Genomic DNA, 22,243 nt, shown 5'->3' with positions numbered 1-22,243 from the left:
TTGGGATAAATGGGACTCAAGTGAACACAGTTACCTCCTTCCTCGGCATTCTGTCTTATATCAAATGCAAGGATTAGATAGAGATTTCTCCTGAGGCAGAAAGCTGTGACAGTGGACCACCAGTCAGGAGCCCCTCAGGTGTTAGCTGTGCTTTGCCATGGCCTGAGCATCTGGAGAATCTAGAAACAGGTAACTTTTTCTAGTACTGTTGGCAAAGAATTACCAAAATTACTTATTCTCTGCTAAAGTCAATGAACTAGCTTCTAAGGAAGCCATGTGTGAAGAATTACGCCAGTTTTACCAGTTATTACTTTTCAATATTCTGTCTGTCTTTGAACCCTTCCCAAGTTGCCTTGAAAGGTAGGGAGTTCAGAACCAATCATACTGTGTACATGTTTAATGTTGAGGAGTTTTGCTTTTAAATTACTCTTTGCTATTTGATTTTTCTTATATATGTTTGCTTCAAGAGCAGTAAACAGTGATTGCTAAGTTTGGGTTTTAGATTTCTTGTTTCCTAATGCATGATAAAGTTAGAACACTGAAGGAGAAGCATGTACTGGGCAGGTACTAAGTTAGATGGTGATCAGTATCCATTTGGTAATATTGTGTGTACCTGCCTTGATTCTTACCTATTTCTGCCACTGTTGCCATAATCATATGGCTCAGAATATTTTAATACTGATATCACTTATTTTTCATTATAGTTATCCTCAGGTGGCATTCAACTACCATGAAAGTGTTGACTTGTGATTAATTTGTTTCCAGGATCTAGTTATTTAACCATAACTATTTTTATTTATGGTGCTTATAGTTTCTGGAGAAATGTTATTTGAATCGTGAAGCTCACTCAGTAGGGTTTGGAATTCTCAATCATAGCTGAAGAATTGTCACACACCAACAAGCTGATGTACCCAGATGTCAGTCTCCAGTAGAATCGTAGAAGGATATTCAGCTACTGTACCCTTGAATTCTTTGTTTTTTAATAATATATCAGATAATTAAAAATTAATTTAAAAATAATAAATTTTAAAAATAATTTAAAAGAGGAGAGTTGTGAAACATAAAATTGAGAATGCAAAATAATCTTTTAAAAATAATTGATAAGGTAATTCATTTAGGGTGTTAAATTTGTCAAATCAATTTTTTAAGTATCAAATTATGTTTGAAGAGAATATATTTCTTTAGGAACATATTCTCTATATCATATTTTTGTCATAATTAAAATAATGGAGATAATGTATAGGACAGTTTGTCAAAAAGTCCTTTCAAGCCAAAACATGTAATTTATTATTTCAGTTTATTTATTTTGCTAAATGTCAAATTTACTTCATCTTTCTTTTCACTGTAACATCACACCTCTGTACATCTCTCCTCACAAAAGAAAAAAAAGGAAGGAATATAAGCAAGCAAACAAGGGGAAAGAACTTTTAGAGGATAAGTTTAATGTCATTTTAAAGCTCATAGGGATTTCCTTTAAATGATATATACAATGGGAAGCAACAAAGATTAGCATTTAGCCCGAAAATATTTTTAACTTTGGACTTGGGTCTTTCATTCCAACTCCTTTACACAGCTTCTTAGCTCTTACTTTAGAAGTTGTGACAAAAGGAACATTGCTGTTAAGGTTCATAAGGGAGCTTTTGAAGATATATACTAACAATGACAGATTTTATCCTTTGCGAAATGTGTGGTATAATTCTTTTACTCTGATCCAACCATAATGTTTTAGTTACCCAACTTTGATTTCTCAGTGCCCACCTCTGCCAGAAATAAGGTACTTCACATAAAATTTTTCCAAATTAGTAATGTAAATTACGTAGTTACTTACATTTACTCTTTTTAGAAGTATGGTGAATTTCGCCATAAATATAAATTTGTTTGGCTAAGATTGTGGTAGTTAATGGAAGGAAAAGTAAAGACCAGGGAGCAAATGAGCTGTAGAAAGGAAGTAGACTCACTGCAGGAGGAAAGACGTGTCTTAGACACCATTTGCTTGAGGAAGGAGTTCTAGCACCCTGTTTGGACAAGGATCTCAGTGTAAGCATTCATAACAAGGTGTGCACTACTGGTGTGGAAGATAATGTGCTTTGAATGGATTGCAGCAATGTAAGACGCAAGAACAAACTTCATTTGAAAGTTAGGTAATTTTGTAATAAGGATTATTTTACAATTTGGAGAAAATGCTAATGTGTTTACTGTATGTTTTGAAAGGAATTAGATTTCAAAATATCTTATTGGGAAAATGAATGAAAATTATATATTCCTCTACCTGAAGATATCTACATCTTTTGTATTTACCTTAATGCTGCAATTTAAATAAATGTCACCAGAACTTAGTACAACTCACTGGAGTTTTCAGAATAATTATAATACAGCATCCCAACTTTTCTTTTTCTTTTCCTAGTTCAAATACACAAATGACTTTTATTCAGTTAGTTGGTTAGACCATGTGCTGATGACACATTATCAGATTCAGGGCCTTTATTGTGGTTTTGTAGCCAGAGGAAATGCCTAGTTCTGGCCATCTCTCTTTAAATAGATACTCATGATCCCTAAGGACATTGAATGAGTGATTCATAATACACCAAACTCATTACCATATTGAAAAACTAGTTCAAACGTGAATATTCTTTGGTTTAAATCAGTAAAATTATCTTTATAATTAATTATTAAGAATTTCATTCTTATCTTTTATTGCTGTATTTGGAGATATTTCTTTAAATGCTCTTGAATAGGTGTATATAAAATGAGTTTCCAAAAACTGAGTAAGACACCATTTGAACTTATTACACTTTAAGTCACGTAGCTAATTCCAAAATGATTTGCTATGAAAATTCTTTTAAAGTTTCTATTCCTAGAAAACAAATAAATAATTAAATTTAGAAAATTCTAATCAACACATATTTTCAACAACAAATATCAGTTGAGTGAAATGAGGCTTACCAAAGCCATAATGTAGCTAAAGTACTCCTAATGAAGCTATAGCATTAATTAGATTGTCAAAGAAAGTCTTTCAATTTTAGATGTTGCTTTTATATTATAATGAAGGGAGGAAAATGGGTCTTCCATAGCATCTAATTACTTTGAAATTCTTTAAAAACTTGAGTAACTACAAAATGCAAAGAACACATCATGTGATTTTTTGGTCTTTAACATCTAATATTTATCATGTTACAAGAACACCCAGGGGAAAAATCAGTCACATGGGGAAATTGATGCAGCTATATTTTGAGTCGCATACCAATGCATCTCCAACTTTTTGAAATAATTTTTAATGGCTTTCTTGATAGGCATTTAGGTTACCCTTAGTTCCCATGCCTAAAAGGCACAGGTGGAACTGCTAACATGAATTTATTTTTGGATAAAGTAACAATAACTGCCTTACCAACTTCCTTAGGCCCTGGTCAGGGCTGGTCTAATTTTTATCCATTTTATCATGATTTATTCCTTCATCTTTAAGGATATCTGATGCCCAGTGAAGAATTCTTTCTCCCTATGAAACTGATCTGTTGAAATAATCACTGAAAAGGGAATAATTTACTATTAGTTCCATAGAAACCAGTCAAGATTTGTGAGCTTCTTTTTTGCCCATATATTTAGGTTCAAATTAATGACCCTTGGAGGCAACAGTATCAGAGATAATTTTAGAGTTTGTCATTTTCTAAATCTGTAGTCTTTCAAAATAAAGCTTTCTGTTTTTTAGATAGCGATATTCATTCAACAGTGATTAAGAGATTTATTTAAATTAATTTTGTATCCCTTCACAGACAGCTTCTAGAAGGAGAAAAGATTATTAAGCATACACTTGCTTTTGTGTTATGGTTTATTGAGTAAACATTTATTATCTGTTAAATAGAATAGTTCATCTGAAAATGTTATCCTACGTATAACACCTTATTAAAAGATTACGTAAGTCCATGGGTTGAGCATTGACCCATGAACCAAGAGGTTTCCAATTCAATTCCCAGTCAGAGCATATGCCAGATTTGCTGGCTGGATCCTCAGTAGGGGGCATGCAGGAGGCAGCCAATCGATGTGTTTCTCTCTCATCAATGTTTCTATCTCTCACCCTTCTTCTCTCTCTAAAAAATATCAATAAAAACATATTTTAAAAATAAAATATCACATAAAATGCAGTATAGATATTTTAAAGAGAGCATTATTGAAAATCAGAAGGCAAAGAAATGATTGAGTCCATTCCACTAAGTTAAAATTTAAATAAAAGGAGCCTGATTGGAGGACTTCTTGCCTTTTTCCAACCCAGAGCATCTTTTCAACTCCTACTCATTCCCTCTCCCTGAAAATAAAAGTATTACCCACCTATCAACTCAATAGATATTTTCTTTACTATTTACCAAGTAGGGAAAAACCTTCATAAACTTCATATTTTCCATCTTTCAGAACTGAATTGTTGTGACTCAAGCTCATAACCCGAGAGGAAAGACTCAAATGTAAGGAGCATTTTTTGTTATTTTACAAAAGGAAAATCATCACTATTAGATTGAGTAAGAGGGTTTTTCCCCCTTCTACTCTAAAACTTTAGGGAAAATTTCAAAATGGCTTATAAAGGAATTTAGTAGCTTGGATTTCATTAACACAGTAACAAATAAATGTAAATATTGGCAGTCCTGTAACCTCAAAACAGTTACTGTGATATAAGAAACTAGAATTTAGCTATTAGTGTTGCCTTCATAATTTCATTACTGTGGCTTCTTTGCACACTTTCTCCAGTGACGCAAATACAGACGTGATTTTTGGAACATCGGACTTATGGCTGCCTTCTCTCTTCTTCATTACTTAGGTTGGACAAACGGCCACAATCACTTGCCAAAAAAAATCCCACAGTTCAGTAAACTTTAGTCTTGAGGTCTGTCGTGTCCTCCTTAGACCACCAGTAGCCTTGTCTCTTGGAGATCAGAAATTGGACACTTCTTTTTGATGTTTAACAAACCAGACTGTTTCTTAACCTCTAAGGAAGAATACAGCAAAACAAATTTTCTAAGCAACATCACTAGAAACAGGAGCAAATCCCTTTGGAATGCATCCTCTCTAATATACCAAATTATTTTTCTATCAAGCTTCGTGATATTTGTATTAAGCTGATGATAATGGTAAAGTCTCTAATAGGGTAAGGTAAGTTATGTGTATTTTCTTTTATCAATATTCATATACAGAAACGACTGAAGACTCACCAAATTTTGATAATGTAATATTTGTATTATTTTGCTGCAGTTAGCATTGAGAAACTAAGGGTAAAACTATTATTCTTTTTTTAAAATATATTTTATTGATTTTTTTTTTACAGAGAGGAAGGGATAGGGATAGAGAATTAGAAACATCAATGAGAGAGAAACATCAATCAGCTGCCTCCTGCACACCACCTACTGAGGATGTGCCCACAACTAAGGTACATGCCCTTGACCGGAATCGAACCTGTGACCCTTCAGTCCGCAGGCTGAAGCTCTATCCATTGAGCCAAACCGGTTAGGGCTATTATTCTTATACTATAACCAATCCCATGAAACTAAAGTTAAAATGGGGAGCTTAGTTAATTCCACCAACTTCCCTGTTCCCTATTCCTCCCTTACCAGTTACCACCTCCCCTCATCCCACCCTACACACACTTTCTTTGCTATATTTTAGGAAAGATTTTTCAACCTCATTTCTTCTCCCTTCTGTTTTCTCAGCTTCGTAATTTTGTATAACCTTTCTAATGCTTTCCAGTGGATTATGCTAAAGTATCTATACTGATAAAAGGGTAATATGCTAATTAGACCGGGAGACCTTCTGGATGTCCTTCTGGACCAAGCCATGGTGGCGGGGCCGAGGCAGAGGCGGTTAGGGGCGATCAGGCCAGGAGGGGAAAGCAGTTGGAGGTGATCAGGCCAGCAGGGGGGAGGAGGCAGTTGGGGGCAAGCAGGCTGGCAGGGTGAGCAGGCTGGTGGGGGGGGCAATTGGGGGCAAGCAGGAGGCAGGGAGAGGCAGTTGGGGGCAATCAGGCCAACAGGAGGGACAGTTGGGGGTGAGCAGGCTGGCAGGGGGGGGCAGTTGGGTGGCAGGGGGGGCAGTTTGGGGCAAGAAGGCCAGTGGGGGGGGGCAATTGGGGGCTAGCAGGCTGGCAGGCAGAGTGGTTAGGGGGGCGATCAGGTAGGCAGACAGGTGAGCACTTAGAAGCCAGTGGTGCCGGATTGTGAGAGGGATGTCCCAGAATGGAGAGAGTGCAGGCCAGGCTGAGGGACACCCCTCCCATGCACGAATTTCATGCACCAGGCCACTAGTAATAAGTAAATCACAGTTGAATTTGTAGAAAGACCTTATACCATCAAACTGTAGTTAACAGAAACTTTTTAAAGAAGTATGATGTTAACTCTGCTCTCTTTTCCTATTCTCCTTAGCACTTCAGTGTTTTCTTCTTTGAACTGTTTCAAACTTCTAACTTTCTCTGTTATACTGAATAGTTGAATGGCATGTAATTATCAAATAAAATTCCCACCCTTGTCATTCAAGTAGACAGCTTTCTCCTCTACTATTATATAAATTTTATTATCAAGTGATTATTAGGCATACTTTATTTAAAAATCTCAGAATTCTTAATTCCAGGTAACATATAGGGTATCCAAAAAATGTATATTTTAACAGCTCAATTTTGAAAATGTATTTTAATAAACATTGCCTTTATAATTATTCAAAGTGTGTGTACACATTTTTGGGACACCTATATTTTAAAAATGGTGCAAGTTTTATTCTCATGCTTACTGTATCCCAAATGTAAGAGTCTGTTAACATGGAATGAATGCCCCTAAGCAACTTTTACTTTTCTGTGTTTCATTTATTGTTAAACTTCATAAGCAAACAAGGAGCCCAGGGTTTTATCTTCTGCCTTCTTTGTCATTTGCAGAATAATTGAAGATTGCCCCCATGAAACAGTATTACTTTCAGGAGTATGTTTTTGAAGATAACTTTGTGATGGTGCTATTTATTTTCATCCATCTAATATTTAGGATGCATTTCGGTGTTCATTTTAGCCAAGTCTTAACAGATTAATTTTTACTAATTTATAAAATTAAACATAAGAGTTCTGAATATAAATGTGTAAATGAGCCTACAAATGACAGCCTTGCCTTTGCTGCCACTCAGGAGAGAGAGTGTTCCTGGAAACCTGCAAACCTGAACGGAAGCCTTTGCTTTCCCATCCTCCTTTAGCCTAGCAAGCTGTAGGGAACGTGGACTTCCTCTTCCTCCAAAGCCAAAATAAGGGATGGTGGTTGTAGAAGGCATCTTTTCTGGACATTTTTTTTAAACTAAATAATGAATGGGTGTAAAGAGAGCAGAGTGCCTGAAGAATGGCTTTGTGTATAACACATCCAACAGTGACTTGGGCTTACTCCTCACGGGTGGCTGGATACTATGACCTTCCTGTGACATTACGCCCTATACATGAAAAAAAAAAAAGTAAATATTTAAAATTTTAGCCCTAGCTGGTTTGGCTCAATGGATAGAGCATCGGCCTACAGACTGAAGGGTCCCGGCTTCGATTCCGGCTAAGGGCACATGCCTGGGTTGCGGGCTTGATCCCCAGTAGGGGGTATGCAAGAGGCAGCCAATCCGTGATTCTCTCTCATCATTGATGTTTCTCTCCCTCTCCCTTCCTCTCTAAAATCAATAAAATATATTTTAAAAAATAACATAAAATTTTAATATATTTCCTTATTTTATTTATTTTTTTCAAATATATTTTTATTGACTTTAGAAAGGAAGGGAGAGGGAGAGAAATAGAAATATCAATGATGAGAAAGAATCATTGATCAGCTGCCTCCTGCATGGCACCCCCACTGGGGATTGAGCCCACAATGCAGGCATGTGCCCTGATTGGGACTCGAACTGAGACCTCCTGGTTCATAGGTAGATGCTCAACCACTGAGCCACACTGGCTGGGCATATTTCCTATTTTAGAAATGAGGATTATAGTTAACAATGATTTGAACTTAATTTGTCAAGATCTGTAGCATTTCTCTGAGAGATATAACTCTGAAGACTCCTCATATTGAGTTTCATTCTTTTATACTCCATTTTCCCAGCACCATTTATTGAAGAAAATTTCTTTTCTCTATTGAGTAATCTTGGCCCCTTTGTCAAATATTAGTGGACTATATATGCTTGGGCTTTATTTCTAGGCTCTCAGTTCGATCCATTGGTCTATTTTTCTGTTTTTATGAAGGAGGCATTTTTAATCATTGAATTATTATATTGTGTCCTTTGCTTAGGGTGTCCCAGTGATGGCAATAAGAAACAAAATGATATCAGAAGGACTAGACCCAGATCTTCTCGAGTAAGTAATTCTTCTAATATGGTATTACCGCTGAGATGTTGAATTTATCAGTTATAATAAAAAGATTTCAAACCCTATATATTTTTCCTATACAGTATTTTATAGTTGAGGGAACTACATTCATAAATAGTGTTACAAAAATGAAAAATCTATCCTATGCTGTTAAAACCAGCCTTTGCACATTTAAGGGCAGTTATAGTAGATCAGTGATGAGTCTGTGTATCCAGAGAGATGGAAGTTGATGGCAGTTTTGTTGCACAACAGTAGTGTCCTCAAGAAGCAGTGGTGTTTTTCTCTCCATGCTACCTTTTTCTTTCTCTTTTTAAATTATCTACCAGATTTTTGTTTAATACCTTAATATATAGGAAATTTACTCTACCAAGATCTTAAGTTGAGCCAGATTGAGAAATAAATAGGGTAAAGTCACTCTAGGTCCACATTAATGGTTATTATGGAACCTAGATATCAGTTTTTGTGAGTTTTATAAAATATTTTTGAGAAATGCTGTAAATATGTGGCTCAGAAATTTGTCAATAATTTATTTCATCCAAGCAAACCTAGCTACATAGCTCATCCTGGATAAATATATATCTTAATGGATTATTCAGAAGTAGTCTGTTTTGCAAGTATCTGGATACTTGTAAAAAGTCTTTCCAGTTTGGGATTTTGGTCCACCCAAATGTATTTAGCTGTGTGTTCCAGGCATTTGTATTCTACTAGCAATATACTGCTTTGTTATTTTTCTTGGCTCTCAGCCCTTCAAGAAACTGTTCATTTTGCATGTGAAACACCATAAAACAGTCTTTTTTCATATTTTATCTACCAAAATATGAAATTTAAGAATTTTTTAAAAGTCTACAAGAACTGATTTCCAACATGTATCTACATTTAGTATATTTCCAAGTAACTGAAGGCCAATGGCATATGTTCTGGAAATTCTTTCTGACACACACTTTAAAAGCAGATGGATTGTGTGACATATTTTAGAATGTGACTTGAATGTATGGGTCCAATCCATTTTGGTACTCATTGACATATATGTTATAAATATATTCAACATTGACCATGGCCTCCTTTTTGCTTCTGGAAATACACAGTAGACGAAATATACAGTAGAAAGCTAAAATGACTTAAAAGGCTGATTTTTTTTTTCTCTAGAGAAAATGTAATAAATAGAAAACTAGCAGCCCTACAAGCATCAATAGATGCTGGCTCTCCACTCCTTTTACCTCCTATTGGCTTTACGTTATCCCTTGCCCAGACTAAACCTTCATAATCCTTTACTTAACCAGCTACCCACAGTAGCAACTTGAAAGTCATCCTTGATTGTGCCCTCTTCCCTACCCCCGACTGTCAGTCACTACGATAGACTCATTTGTAATATCCCTTACATCTGACCACATTCCTCCGTGCTCATCGCTGCTTAGTTCAAACTCTCATCATTTCTCACTTGAATTATTATAGTAGCTCCTGATTGGTTTCCCATTTCTCTTTGAATCTGTCACTAAAGCTTGAGTGTTTCTGTTAATATTTCATTCTTGCTTCAAATCCTTTTGTGACCCTCCATTACCTTCAGCATGTAGTCTAACACTAGAATTACATTTAAATGCTTTTGTCATCAAGACCCAGATTCTCGCTCGAGCTTCATTTCTGGCCACTGTTCTACACCACCTCTCTCGTGTAGCTGTAGCACACTACTGGCTCTTCTCTGATTGTATCATTTTCCTATTCCCTTTTGGTGTCTTTGAATGTTTTCTTTCTTCTCCATGGAACTTCCTTCCCCCATCTTATTGGCCTGGCTAAGTTCATATTCTCCAAGATTCCATTTAGGTATCACTACCCGAAGAAGTTCATGGATGACTACCGAGGGGAGAACTTCCAGTACCCCCAATCCTTCCTTGGTATATCTCACTTAGCAAATTTGAGGGTATGTCATTGTCTTTAAATGTTAAGAAACATTTGGTTGCAAAGCGGTGCCAAATTTTAGGGTAGAATTCCAGTAACAGTTAAAACATCGTCTTACACGAAAGCTGCTCCTCAACCACAGCCTGGAGCCGGAATTCTGACCCATTACCTCATAAGTCCAGGCCATTGGTCACAAGGGGCACTGGTTGGAGTGGGGGTGACTCACTATAACCTGTCACCACCACTACTAGACCAGCTCCAACGACACTTAGCCAGATATGAGAAGTGGAATCAACTGCCTTGTTAAAGAGGAATTCTGGCGCTTGGGGGATCATGTTTACCTAAAAGTTAAGGAGCCTCACTCTGGAAGAAAGCTCTTGGCTGATGAAGAAGAGAAAAATGTGCCACCCAAGTGAAGCGTGTACTTTTATTTAGAATCTTAGGTACATAGTAAGCCTCAGCCAAGAACTTTCCGTGAAAGATTATTCTGTTTTCTTTTAAAATATAAACTACACTTTTTTTATTAGCCTCAGATAGTAAGACAGACTCATATAACTGTTAGAAAAAATAGTCAAGATAGTCTGTACTGAGCAAAGAGCAAAGCTGAAATAAATACTGATCAGAAAATACATTGTTATTTGATTATGTATAAAATTTCAGTAGCTAAGAGGACATAATTTTAAACTAAAGCAGTGTAACATGCTAAAGGAGAAGAGAGCCTGCCTGTTTTCCTAGAAAAATGTCTATCACTGAATTTTAGGAAGTCTATGAAACTGAAGTAAATGCCTGGTAATTACCAAATAAATGGTATTTTTAAGTGATTATCTTTAAAAATCCAAGTTTTCAAAAATAACAATAGTTGTATATAACCAATAGTCAGTCCTATTAGTTTCCAATGCCACTGAAATAAAAAGATATGTGAAAGAGCCCAACCAACTGAGACACACCAGCCAGGCGGGAATAGATCTTTAAAGTTCTCATAAAAAGAAAAAATTTTTGAAGTTTTATATGGGGGTGGACGTCAACTAGAATTAATGTGTGATGGTTTCACAATATATACAAATAACAAAATGTGTTATATACCTAAAACTAATATAATGTTATATATCAGTTATATCTCAATTTTAAAAAATGAATGAAGACAAACAATACAAGTTTTGGCAAGGAAATGAAGAAATTGGAAACACTTATGTACTGTGTATAAATAATATAGCCACTATGGAAAACAGTCTTGCAATGCCTCAAAAAAATTTACCCTAGAATTACCATGTAATCTGGCAGTTCCACTTCTGAGCATATACCCAAAAGTGAAAGCAAGAAGTCAAAACATATACCGGGTGGGGCAAAAGTAGGTTTACAGTTGTAAGTACGTAAAACACAGAGTTTATTCTTGTACTATTATTTATTGATTATTATATTATTTGCCATATGAACAACTTAAACCTACTTTTGCCCCACCCTGTATTTGTATACCCATGTTCATAGTAGCATTATTCACAGTAGCCCAAAGGTGGAAACAACCCAAATGCCCATTTTGGTTAAACAAAATGTACTATGTGCACACAATGGAGTATTATTCAGCCTTAAAAAGGAAGGAAATTCTGATACATGCTATAACATAGATCAACCTTCCGTTATGATAAATGAAATAAGCCAGTCACAAAATGACAAACACTTTATGATTCCACTTAGAATAGTCAAATTGAAAGACAGAAGGTAGAATAGTAGTTGCCAAAGCCTGGAGGGAAAGAGTGTAGGAGAGTTATTACTTAACTAAAGGCCTGGTGCATGAAAATTCATGTACTGGAGGGGGGATACCTCAGCCTGGCCTGCCCCTCTCATAGTCCAGGAGCCCTCAGGGGCGGGAGGCGACCCGTTGATCAGGGAAAGGCAACGCCCCCATCAACCTCTGCTGCTGCCACTGCCGGCAGTGCAAGCCTCGGCCGGCCCTGGTTACCTGAGCCTCAGGAGGCCCTGGGCGGCTGGGCAGCTGACATCTGAGTCTTGCCTGTACCTCAGGCCGGTCTTGGGCGACTGGGGGGCTGAGGGAACTGGGGGACTCCGGAGGCAGGCATGCGGAGCAGCCAGATCCGCCTGGGGGTGGGCCTGGCTGTGCTGTGTGCCTGCCACCCTGGCAGGGCTGAGGGGATGGCACCGCCATCTTGTGGCTCTTGGCACAGCCATCTTTGAGGGCATGGCAGTCTAACATATTCCCTCATTGGCTGTGGGCGCCACCATCTTTGTGAAGGTGTGATGGTCAGTTAGCATGTTCCTTCTTTATTAGATAGGATGAATATAGAGTTTCAGTTTTGCAGGATGAAGAGAGTTCTGGAGATAGTGGTGATTATTATATAACAACGTGAATGTGAAATAAAGGACTATGTAAGAATCCCAAAATTGTGCAATTGCAGCAAAAACTTATTTATATAACTTTTCCCCATCCTTCACCTATTACTCTTGCCAAATTATCTGATGTCATCTACTTTTGCATCGAAATACACCCTACCCTCTAGCTACTGAATGACTTCCAGCTTCCTAATGTAGCATCATACCATACCCATTTTTTCTCTTTACTCAGATTCTCATCCCCACTTATTCCCACATTTTTTGTTTCTGACAAACTCCTACTCACATCCTAAAACCCTTCACAAGTGTCTTTATCTCTCTGGAGTTTTCTCTAACCAACCCTAGTAGAGTGATTTACTTTTCTTTTCACACGTGTTGCTCATACAACTGTGTTTGTGTATATCACACCGTATAACAATAATTGATTGCATTTCTATCTCCCCCTGGAAATATCAGCTTATACAGGGCAGGAACTGTTTGGTTTTCATCTCTGTATCTCTGGCACCTACCAGAGTTCCTGGCAAATAGTAGACACATGATAATGATTAGAATAATAATAATTCTATAATAAAAATAATAGAAAATAACATTTAATATACTTACTATATGCCAGATACTATTCAATATACTTTACATTTAGTGATTTATTTTAATAACACAACAATCCAGTTAGTTGGGTACAGAGTGGTTGAATAGCTTCCCCAAAGTTGCCTAACAAGTAAGTAGCAAAGCTGGGATTTGAACTCATTCAGTATGACTTCATAGTCTTTGTTCGTAACCACTATGCCATACAGCATTATGTATATATCAAAAAGTGGTTACACACATAAATCAATTAATTTGATTGTTTCACTCTTTTCTAGGCCTAAGCTACTTTTACCGTTCTCTTAAGCAGCATTTATTTTAGGGGAGTTGTGTACATTGTTTTATTTGTTTGAGTTGCCATAGATACTAATGTAATTTGATGTAATCCTATCTAATAATAAACAAATATGCAAATTGACCATACCTCGGACACACCCACAAGCCATGCCCACCATCCAATCAGAGTGAGTATGCAAATTAACCCAAACCAAGATGGCTACAGCCACAGAGAGCAAGGTTTCCTAGGTAACAGAGGAAGCCAAGCTTTCCACCTGCCCTTGCCAGGCCTAAGCTCCACTCAAGCTACAAAGTTTCAATTATAGAAGGTAAACAAATTCAAACAAATGGCGGCAGAATGGAGCTTGAGAGAGCAGGCCAGGGTTGCCGCCGGCAACAGGGGAAGCAAACCTTTCCACACACCCTGGCTGGGCCCACCTGCTTAAGGCAACAAAGTTTCAATTATAACCCCAACACAAATGGCTGCTGGCCTTGGAGGGAGCGCCAGGCTTGGCTCCGCTCCAGGCTACAAAGTTTCAATTGTAGAAGGAAAATAAATTCCAGATACCAGGGCCTCCGCTTGCGTTGCCAGGGGGCGTGGCCGGCCTGCAAACCACCACAGGCCCCTCGCTCAGGCTGCCCCACACCCCAAGGGAACCCCCACCTGATCCAGGACGCCCTTCAGGGCAAACCAGCTGGCCCCCACCCTTGTACCAGGCCTCTATCCTATCTAATAAAAGAGTAATATGCAGATTGATCATCACTGCAACACACAATATAGCTGCCCCCATGTGGTCAAAGATCCTGCCCCCATGTGGACACAAGATGGCCACCACAAGATGGCCAGCAGGTGAGGGCAGTTGGGAGGCACCCGGCCTGCAAGGGAGGGCAGTTGAGAGGCACCAAGCCTGCAAGGGAGGGCAGTTGGAGGTGATCAACCCTGCAGTTAGGGGTGACCAGGCCGGCAGAGGAGGGAAGTTGGGGGCAAACAGGCTGGCAGCAGAGTGGTTAGGGGGTGATCAGGCTGGCAGGCAGAAGCGGTTAGGGGCAATCAGGAAGGCAGGCAGGCAAGCAGTTGGGAGCCAGCAGTCCTGGATTGTGAGAGGGATGTCCAACTGCCCGTTTAGGCCCGATCCCACCCACCGGGATCGGGCCTAAACAGGCAGTCGGACATCCCTCTAGGGGTCCCATATTGGAGAGGGTACAGGCTGGGCTGAGGGACAACCCCCCTCTGTGCACGAATTTCGTGCACTGGGCCTCTAGTAATCAGATAATTCCCTCTGGCAATTTTTTCCATTTTAAACAAAGTGAAGACAATAAGAAATCAACTATAGAGCAAAGAGAAACTTACTGGGAAAATGTGCCTGGTATTCACGCCCACTGCTTCTAGAGTTCTTGCTTCTTTGGGTAGTGAAGAAGACTGTGGTCCCATGTTAGTATTTTAGGCAGACAGAGCATCAGTCAACACCTAGAAATTCTGTGGCCAGCATTAACGTTGTACTGTATTGAGTGCATGTGATTTCCTCTTAGGCATAATCTAAAATTGAGCGGGTTTATATGTGACGACTAGAAAGCAGTGCCAGTACTTGTTCTGTTTTGTAATTTGCCAGGTATGATATTAAAAATATAAGAGAAAACTCAACCATAATTTTTAATAAGAGTAAATAATAGTAAATAATGAACTATGCATAGTAGTTATATGTCTGACAAAGAAGAGTTGTATTTGTTGGTATTCCCAATCTTTAATAAGAATCAAGGGGCTGAGGGAGACATAAGTGGTAGATTTTAATTATTAGGACAGAGCAGCTGTATTATTCCTCCTTTCTCTTTTAGTTTCCCCAAAAGTATACTTTCCTCGCTTAATTCTCCTTCTTGGTAGCAGGGACACAGGCTGAGTGATAGTGCTCCCAGGTGAACTGAATGGTTTACTGACAAGCATGGTGGAGCCTATCTAGTTGTCGGTTTTAATGACAGTATTAAATTTTATTTTGTTCTATTATAGCACAGCCTTGCAGAGTTGGAGTTTATTCTCACATCTCCATGTTGCACATAAGTGAAAACATTCAATACAATGAAGAACCTTTGCCCCCACAGATTTTCTATATTGCCTGTGTTTCTGAATAGCCACTCTTGAACTCTCTTCCACTTAAAAACTTTCTCCCTGCAGCTTTCCTGAGCATGAAGATTTTTCCCTTTCTTTCCACTGCTGGCTTTTCTTTCTCTGTACTTCAGGGCACTTGGAGGCTGCCTGGCTGTGGCAATGGTCCTGCCAGTCTCCCCTGATCGCATCTCTGTCTATAGCTGATCTCCATGGCAATGAGAAGCATAAAGTGCTGAAGCAGCACACTCTGTAAGCACTGGCAAGAGAAGACAGTGCCACGGCCCACACAGGAAAGGCACTTAATCCCCACAATGCTGGAGACGCCAGGGAGAGCGCGCTGCGGTGGCGAGTGGGAGTCTCTCTCAGTTAAAGACGCAGACTTGGCAGATTTATTAGCAGCAATATTCTAGGATGAACCTAATTTACAATGAGTAAGTGCTTTTTTCAACTGGAAAAACCTTTAAAAATGTTTTCCTTCTCTTTCAGGAGGCCAGATGCTCCAGTGCCTGATGGAGAAGGTGAAAAAAATGCAGAAGAAAGTTCAGACAGTGAATCCTCTTTTAGTGACTAAGATTAACTTTGATGATAATTACAGATAACACGTGTAGACGTACTTCACGTTCTATCAGAGAGTCTGAACTTGAACTCTTTGTCAAAACAACATCAAATGGCCAGATATTCACCACCAAGCTTCCTCAGTGCTAAAATTGTAATAATAATAAAGCATTTATAACCTGGCAGTATATTTTGTTACCAATTAAGAGCCCTGAACTGGAAAATAAAATAACCTAAAAAAGTTAAATTAGTGCTACCAATACTAAGATGGAATATTGCAGAGATGTCATGAGCATTTAACATAAAATCAATGTGAGATTAGTGATCAAAAATAGACTGCAAAAAAAAGTGAATTTGGCTAAGTGAATTATTCAGTTTTTGTGACTTTTAGCATGAAAGTATTATGTGCATTTGTATCATAAGAGTTGCTAAATTTCTGGCAGAAAGTAATATTGAAGTTTTATGTGACAAATCAAAGCTTATATATCATATATAGTATGGATACAGAACTTATTGGTGGTATTTATTAGCTTATAGTGTTTTTCGCCACTTGGCCATAAGTTCATATACCATCAAAGTTAGATATTCATATTATATTTGTTATCAGATAGAAATTGAATCAAAGGTAGTTTCAATGTGGTTCATAGTGAGCAAGCATCATTATCATCAGCTCTTTTATTGCCTAAACAGAAAAAATATATTCAATTTGCACAGGTTTAAAATGTCCTCACCAAATAATAATTATTTGCACACAATCTAGAAAATCTGTAAAATATAGTTGACTCTTGGTATCTGTGGGGAATTGGTTCTGGGAACCCCCATGGGTACCAAAATCTGTGGATGCTCAAGTCCCTCATATAAAATGACAAAATATTTGCAAATAACCTATACACATCCTTTTGTACACTTTAAATCATATCTAGATTACTTTAAATGCCTAATACAATATAAACGCTATGTAAATGGTTATTATACTGTGTTGTTTAGAGCCTAATGACAAGGAAAAAGAAGTCTACACATGTTCAATACAGACGCAGCTATCATAAGCCTAACTACATAGTACATGTCAGCAATAGTGCAACATTTTCACAAAATACTTTCAATTCACTGTTGGTTGAATTCACAAATGGTGAATCTACAGATATGAAGAACCACCTACACTTACATGGAAAGATACATAAATACATTTGATTAATGGTGCTCATTTTAGTTTAGGCCACCTGAAAGTAGACCCTGAAAAAGGACTTGAGTGTATGTAAGTCATTTGTGAGGTGATCCCAGGAAGCAAAAGGAAGGGAACAGAGAGTGTAAGAGGGGGAAACCCATACAAAGGTGTCTTATCCAGATTGCCATTGGGGAGCTTGGGAGGTGGTCCAAGGACCATAGCACCACCTTGAAAATGAGCAAGTGCCTCCCAGGATTGTCTACCAGAAGGACTACAGGCTGGACCCTCTGTCCACTAGCCCTGGGCCCATTGGTTGAAGGCTACTCCTCATCATTTATGTGATATACTTGCACCATAGGCCTGGGGGTTCCCATGGCCTTTGAAAGGACACTTTGTCCCAAAGTGGAGAAATGGGGCACTGCTTTGAGATGGGTTTGCTGTCACCAAAAGGTGAGTCTGAGATTGAGTGGGACTCGACTACAGTGCTGGCTGAAACCCCAGGTGGGCCCGGAGGACGTGTTGTAGGGCCACCACCACAAGCACTGGCCACAAACAGAGCTGCTTCTACAATACCAAGTTGACTTGGACTTACTATCATTTAAAATGTATGATTTTTCTTCTTGGATATAAAGATAAGTTGGACGGTAAGCCACACTCAAGATTTCCAGAACTTTTTCATTAAAATTTTTAGTTTTTAAAATCATCCAAGAATGACCAAAGGATAAACAATGACTAAATCTATATCTTTATAGTCTGTTGCAATTATAATGCAATTTTTGAATGTTTCCTTTTACACATACCCCGCTGAGTTCTTCTGCAAAACTTTTATATCTGAACCAGAACGTGGCTCCTGTTAGAGAGTAAATTGTGTCCATGTGCTCTTGAAGAGCGCCCAGACAACATAATGTTCAGGGAAACTTTTGTTTCTGATCAAGTTCTTCACAAAAACAAGCTTGATTTCCAGGAGTCGTGAAGAACTTAAATTCCCACAGTTCAGTTCTTTCCTTCAGCAGTTGCTGCAGCAGTGCCAAGGTGTCTTTTCAAAATTATTCTCTTTTACCTTTCTTGTTGATAAGGTTTATAAACAAAAAGATGGTCACTAAAATCACTTGTTGCCAGTTTCTAAAATTCAGTAAATTTCTTCCCCAATCAAGGACTATATTTTCTCTCTCAGCTGAAACTTGCCATTAGTTATCCTTCTCAAAGCAATGGAGAAAGGTTGTATTTTGTTAAGATGTCGAGTTGTCAAATTTTTATATAGATTAAATGCAATCCAATAAAAATTCCAGAATTTTTTTTAATAGAAGTTGACCAACTGATTCTAAAATTCATATAGAAATTCAAAGAACCTAGCTAAAATAGCCAAAACAACCCTGAAAAAGAACAAAGTTGGAGGACTAAAACTATTTGATTTCAAGAGTTATTAGAAGCTACAGTAATGAAAGTATAGTACTAGTGTAAAAATAGACAAACATGTCAATGGAACAGAATGGAGAGTCCAGAATTAAACTGACATATACTTGTCTTTAATTTTCAACTAAAATGTAAAGGCAGGTTAATGGAGAAGGCAGCATTTCAACAGATGGTTATGGAATAATCAGCTATTCATATGTCAAAAAAATAAACTTTAATCCATACCTTGAACATTACACAAAATTAACTTAGAATATATCATAAATATAAATGTAAAACCTAAGACTACAAGAATTCTAGAAAAAGAATATAGGCGAAAATTTCTGTGACCTCAGGTTAGGCAAAGATTTCTTAAATGCAATACAAAATGTATGATCCATAAAAAAATTAATAAAAACACCAAAATTAAAAACTTTTCATCAAAAGATACTAATAAGTTCATGAAAAGGCATGCCATAGACTGGGAGAAAAACGTTTGCAAATTATACATCTGATAAAGGACTTATCTCTGAAATATATAAAGAACTCTCAAAACTCAATAACAAAAGATCCAACTTAAAAAGATGGACAAAAATTTGATCAGATATTTCCAAAAAAAAAAAGGTATACAGGTGACAAGTATACAAAGCAATGCACAGCATCATTAGTCATTAAGAAAATGCAAATTAAAACCACAACCAGATACTACTATGCACCTACTAGAATGGCTAAAACTAGAAAGGCTGACTATACCAAGCACTAGCAAAAATGTGGAGGATTTGAGGAAAAGTTTATATATATAAATAAAACGAGATTTATTTATATATCTCGTTTATATATATATATATTTATTTATATATCTCCTGTGGACTCAAAGGAGATTCCACATATGAGTCCATAAAAAAAGAAAAGCAAATCATACAATGTAACAAAATACAAAAAGTACAATCCAAGAAAACTTTCCTAAAATAAAAAAGTGCATATTAAAATTACATATTGAGAAAGCACACTATATATCTGAAAAATAAACCCAGAACAACTAATATCAAGACATATTTTACTATGCCTATTGGGCAATAAGAAAAAAAACCTTTTGGACTTCTAGTCAAAACAACAACAAAAATACCAAGTCACTTGTAAATGAAATAACATGAGATTATCATCAAAATTTTTTATAGCAATGGTTTATGCAGAAGACTGGCATAACATATTTAAGACACGCAAAGAAAAAATGCAAGCTAAATATTTTATATCCAGCCAAACTAAACTTCAATTATAAACTTATAATCAAACTTAATCCTGGAACTCAACAAAACAAACAACTAACCCAAATAAAAAATGGGCACAATAGTGATGGAAGGAGACGGCTTGGGATGGTAAACTCACAATACAATACACAGTTGATATATTATTATAGAATTAGACACCTGAAACATAATTTTATTAACCAATGTCACCTCAATAAATTCAATTAAAAAAATGGGTGCAGGACTTGAATGGGTATTTCTCCAAAGAAGATATATAAGTGGCCAATAAGCACATGAAAAGATACCCAACATCATGAATCATTAGGGAAATAGAAATCAAAACCATAATTAGCTATCACTCACACACATTAGAATGGCTATTATCAAACAAAGCAAAGCAATGGATAAAAAATCTTGTTGAGAATGTGGAGAAATTGGAACCCTTATACATTGCTGGTAGAAATGTAAAATTGTGCAGCTGCTGTGGAAAATAACACAGCAGTTCCTAAAAAAAAATACTAAGCACAGAATTACCATATGATCCAGCAGTTCCACCTCTGGGCATATACCCAAAAGAAATGAAAACATTATTCACAACAGCCCAAAGGTTGAAAAACAACTCAAATGCCCATTCATGGATGAATTGATAAGCAAAATGTAGAATATACTTTCAATGGAATATTTGCCTTAAAAAAGAAGGAAATTCTTACAACATGGATGAACCTTGATAAACTATACACAAAAGGACAAATGTCATATGATTTTACTTGTATGAGGCATCTAGAGTAGTCAAATTCACAGATACAAAAAGTAGAGTGGTAGTTACCACCGGCTGGGAGGAGAGGGAAATAGGGAATTAGTGTTTAATGGGTACAGAGTTTCAGTTGAGGGAGATGACAAAGTTCTGGAGATGGATGGTGGTGGTGATTGCACAACAATGCAAATGTACCTAATGCTTTAAAATGGTTAAAATGTTAAATTATGTTATGTATATTTTACCACAATTTTTAAAAAACCTATTAAAATCATGCCAGAACCTAAGAAACTAAATAGGGAATATTGTTTCCATGAGATCTTCCTTAGAAGGGGATTCAGATGAGCAAACAAGGCTGCAATAGAGTTTAACAACCAGTACCATGTGCTAGATGTTGGACAAAGGTTTATTTGTTTATATAATGAACTAGAGGCCTGGTGCACAGATTTGTGCACCAGTGGGGTCCCTCGGCCTGGCCTGCAGATTGTGAGACTGTGCAGGCCAGGCCAAGGGACCCCACCGGTGCATGATCGGGCTGGGGAGGGACCGCAGGAGGGCTCCAGGGCATGTCTGGCCCATCTCGCCCAGTCCTGATTGGCCAGATCCCAGCAGAAAGCTAACCTACCAGTCAGAGTGTCTGCCCCCTGGTAGTTAGTGCACGTCATAGTGACTGGTCAAACAGTTGAATAAACGGTCTGACACTTAGCATATTAGGCTTTTATTATATAGGACTAGAGGCCCGGTGCATGAAATTTGTGCACGGCGGGATTGGGAGGGGGTTCCCAAAGCCCAGCCTGCACCATCTCCAATCTGGGACCCCTCGAGGAATGCCCGACTGCCCTCTCACAATCCAGGACTGCTGGCTCCCAACTGCTTGCCTGCCTACCTGCCTGATTGCCCCTAACTGCTTCTGCCTGCCAGTCTGATCACCCCCTAACCACTCCCCTGCCAGCCTGATCGACACCTAACTGCTCCCTTGCTAGTCCGATTGCCCCTAACTGCCCTCCACTGCTGGCCTGGTTACCCCTAACTGCCCTTCCTTGCCAACCTTGTCCCTCCCAACTGGCCTCCCCTGCAGGCCTGGTACCCCACAACTGGCCTCCCCTGTAGGCCTGGTCCCCCCCAACTGCCCTCTCTTGCAGGCCTGGTTGCCCCTAACTGTCCTCCCATGCTGGCCCAGTCACCCCTAACTGCCCTCCCCTGCTGGCCTGGTCACTCCTAACTGCTCTCCCCTGCCGACCTGGTCCCCCCACAACTGCCCTCCCTTGCAGGCCTGATTACCCCAACTGCCCTCCCCTGAGGCCAGGTCCCCCCTAACTGCCCTCCTCTGCTGGCCCGATCACACCAAACTGCCCTCCCTTGCAGGCCTGATTGCCCCCAACTGCCCTCCCTTGCAGGCCTGGTCCCTCCCAACTGCCCTCCCCTGCTGGCCTGATTGCCCACAGCTGCCCTCCCCTGCTGGCCATCTTGTGGCAGCCATCTTTGACCACATGGGGGTGGCCATCTTGTGTGTTGGAGTGACAGTCAATTTGCATATTACCCTTTTATTAGATAGGATGACTTTTAAGTGTTTATTATGTATCAGGTT

At 38.4% G+C, this 22,243-nt stretch overlaps 1 protein-coding gene and 1 non-coding gene across 5 annotated transcripts in view; both read left to right on the top strand.

Annotated features, from left to right (window-relative positions):
- WASHC3 (WASH complex subunit 3) overlaps positions 1 to 16,282 on the top strand; it is a 40,439-nt gene extending 24,157 nt beyond the window's left edge. For all 4 annotated transcript variants that reach the window (XM_054718542.1, XM_028150235.2, XM_028150234.2 and 1 more), the window contains 2 exons: positions 8,265 to 8,329; positions 16,029 to 16,282. In XM_054718542.1, coding sequence (XP_054574517.1) covers positions 8,265 to 8,329; positions 16,029 to 16,113 — 150 coding nt within the window. In that variant the 3' untranslated portion in view covers positions 16,114 to 16,282. The remainder of the gene's footprint in view (positions 1 to 8,264; positions 8,330 to 16,028) is intronic.
- On the top strand, positions 7,314 to 7,439 carry LOC114232729 (small nucleolar RNA SNORA11). Its single transcript, XR_003618817.1, has one exon. It is a non-coding gene; the product is annotated as a small nucleolar RNA SNORA11 (small nucleolar RNA).
- Positions 16,283 to 22,243: the final 5,961 nt, after the last annotated feature.

This window comes from Eptesicus fuscus, chromosome 7, assembly GCF_027574615.1.
Source record: "Eptesicus fuscus isolate TK198812 chromosome 7, DD_ASM_mEF_20220401, whole genome shotgun sequence".
NCBI classification, from domain to species: Eukaryota; Metazoa; Chordata; class Mammalia; order Chiroptera; family Vespertilionidae; genus Eptesicus; species Eptesicus fuscus.
Note: the sequence above shows the minus strand (reverse complement) of the source record. Positions and strands in the feature narration are given on the sequence as shown.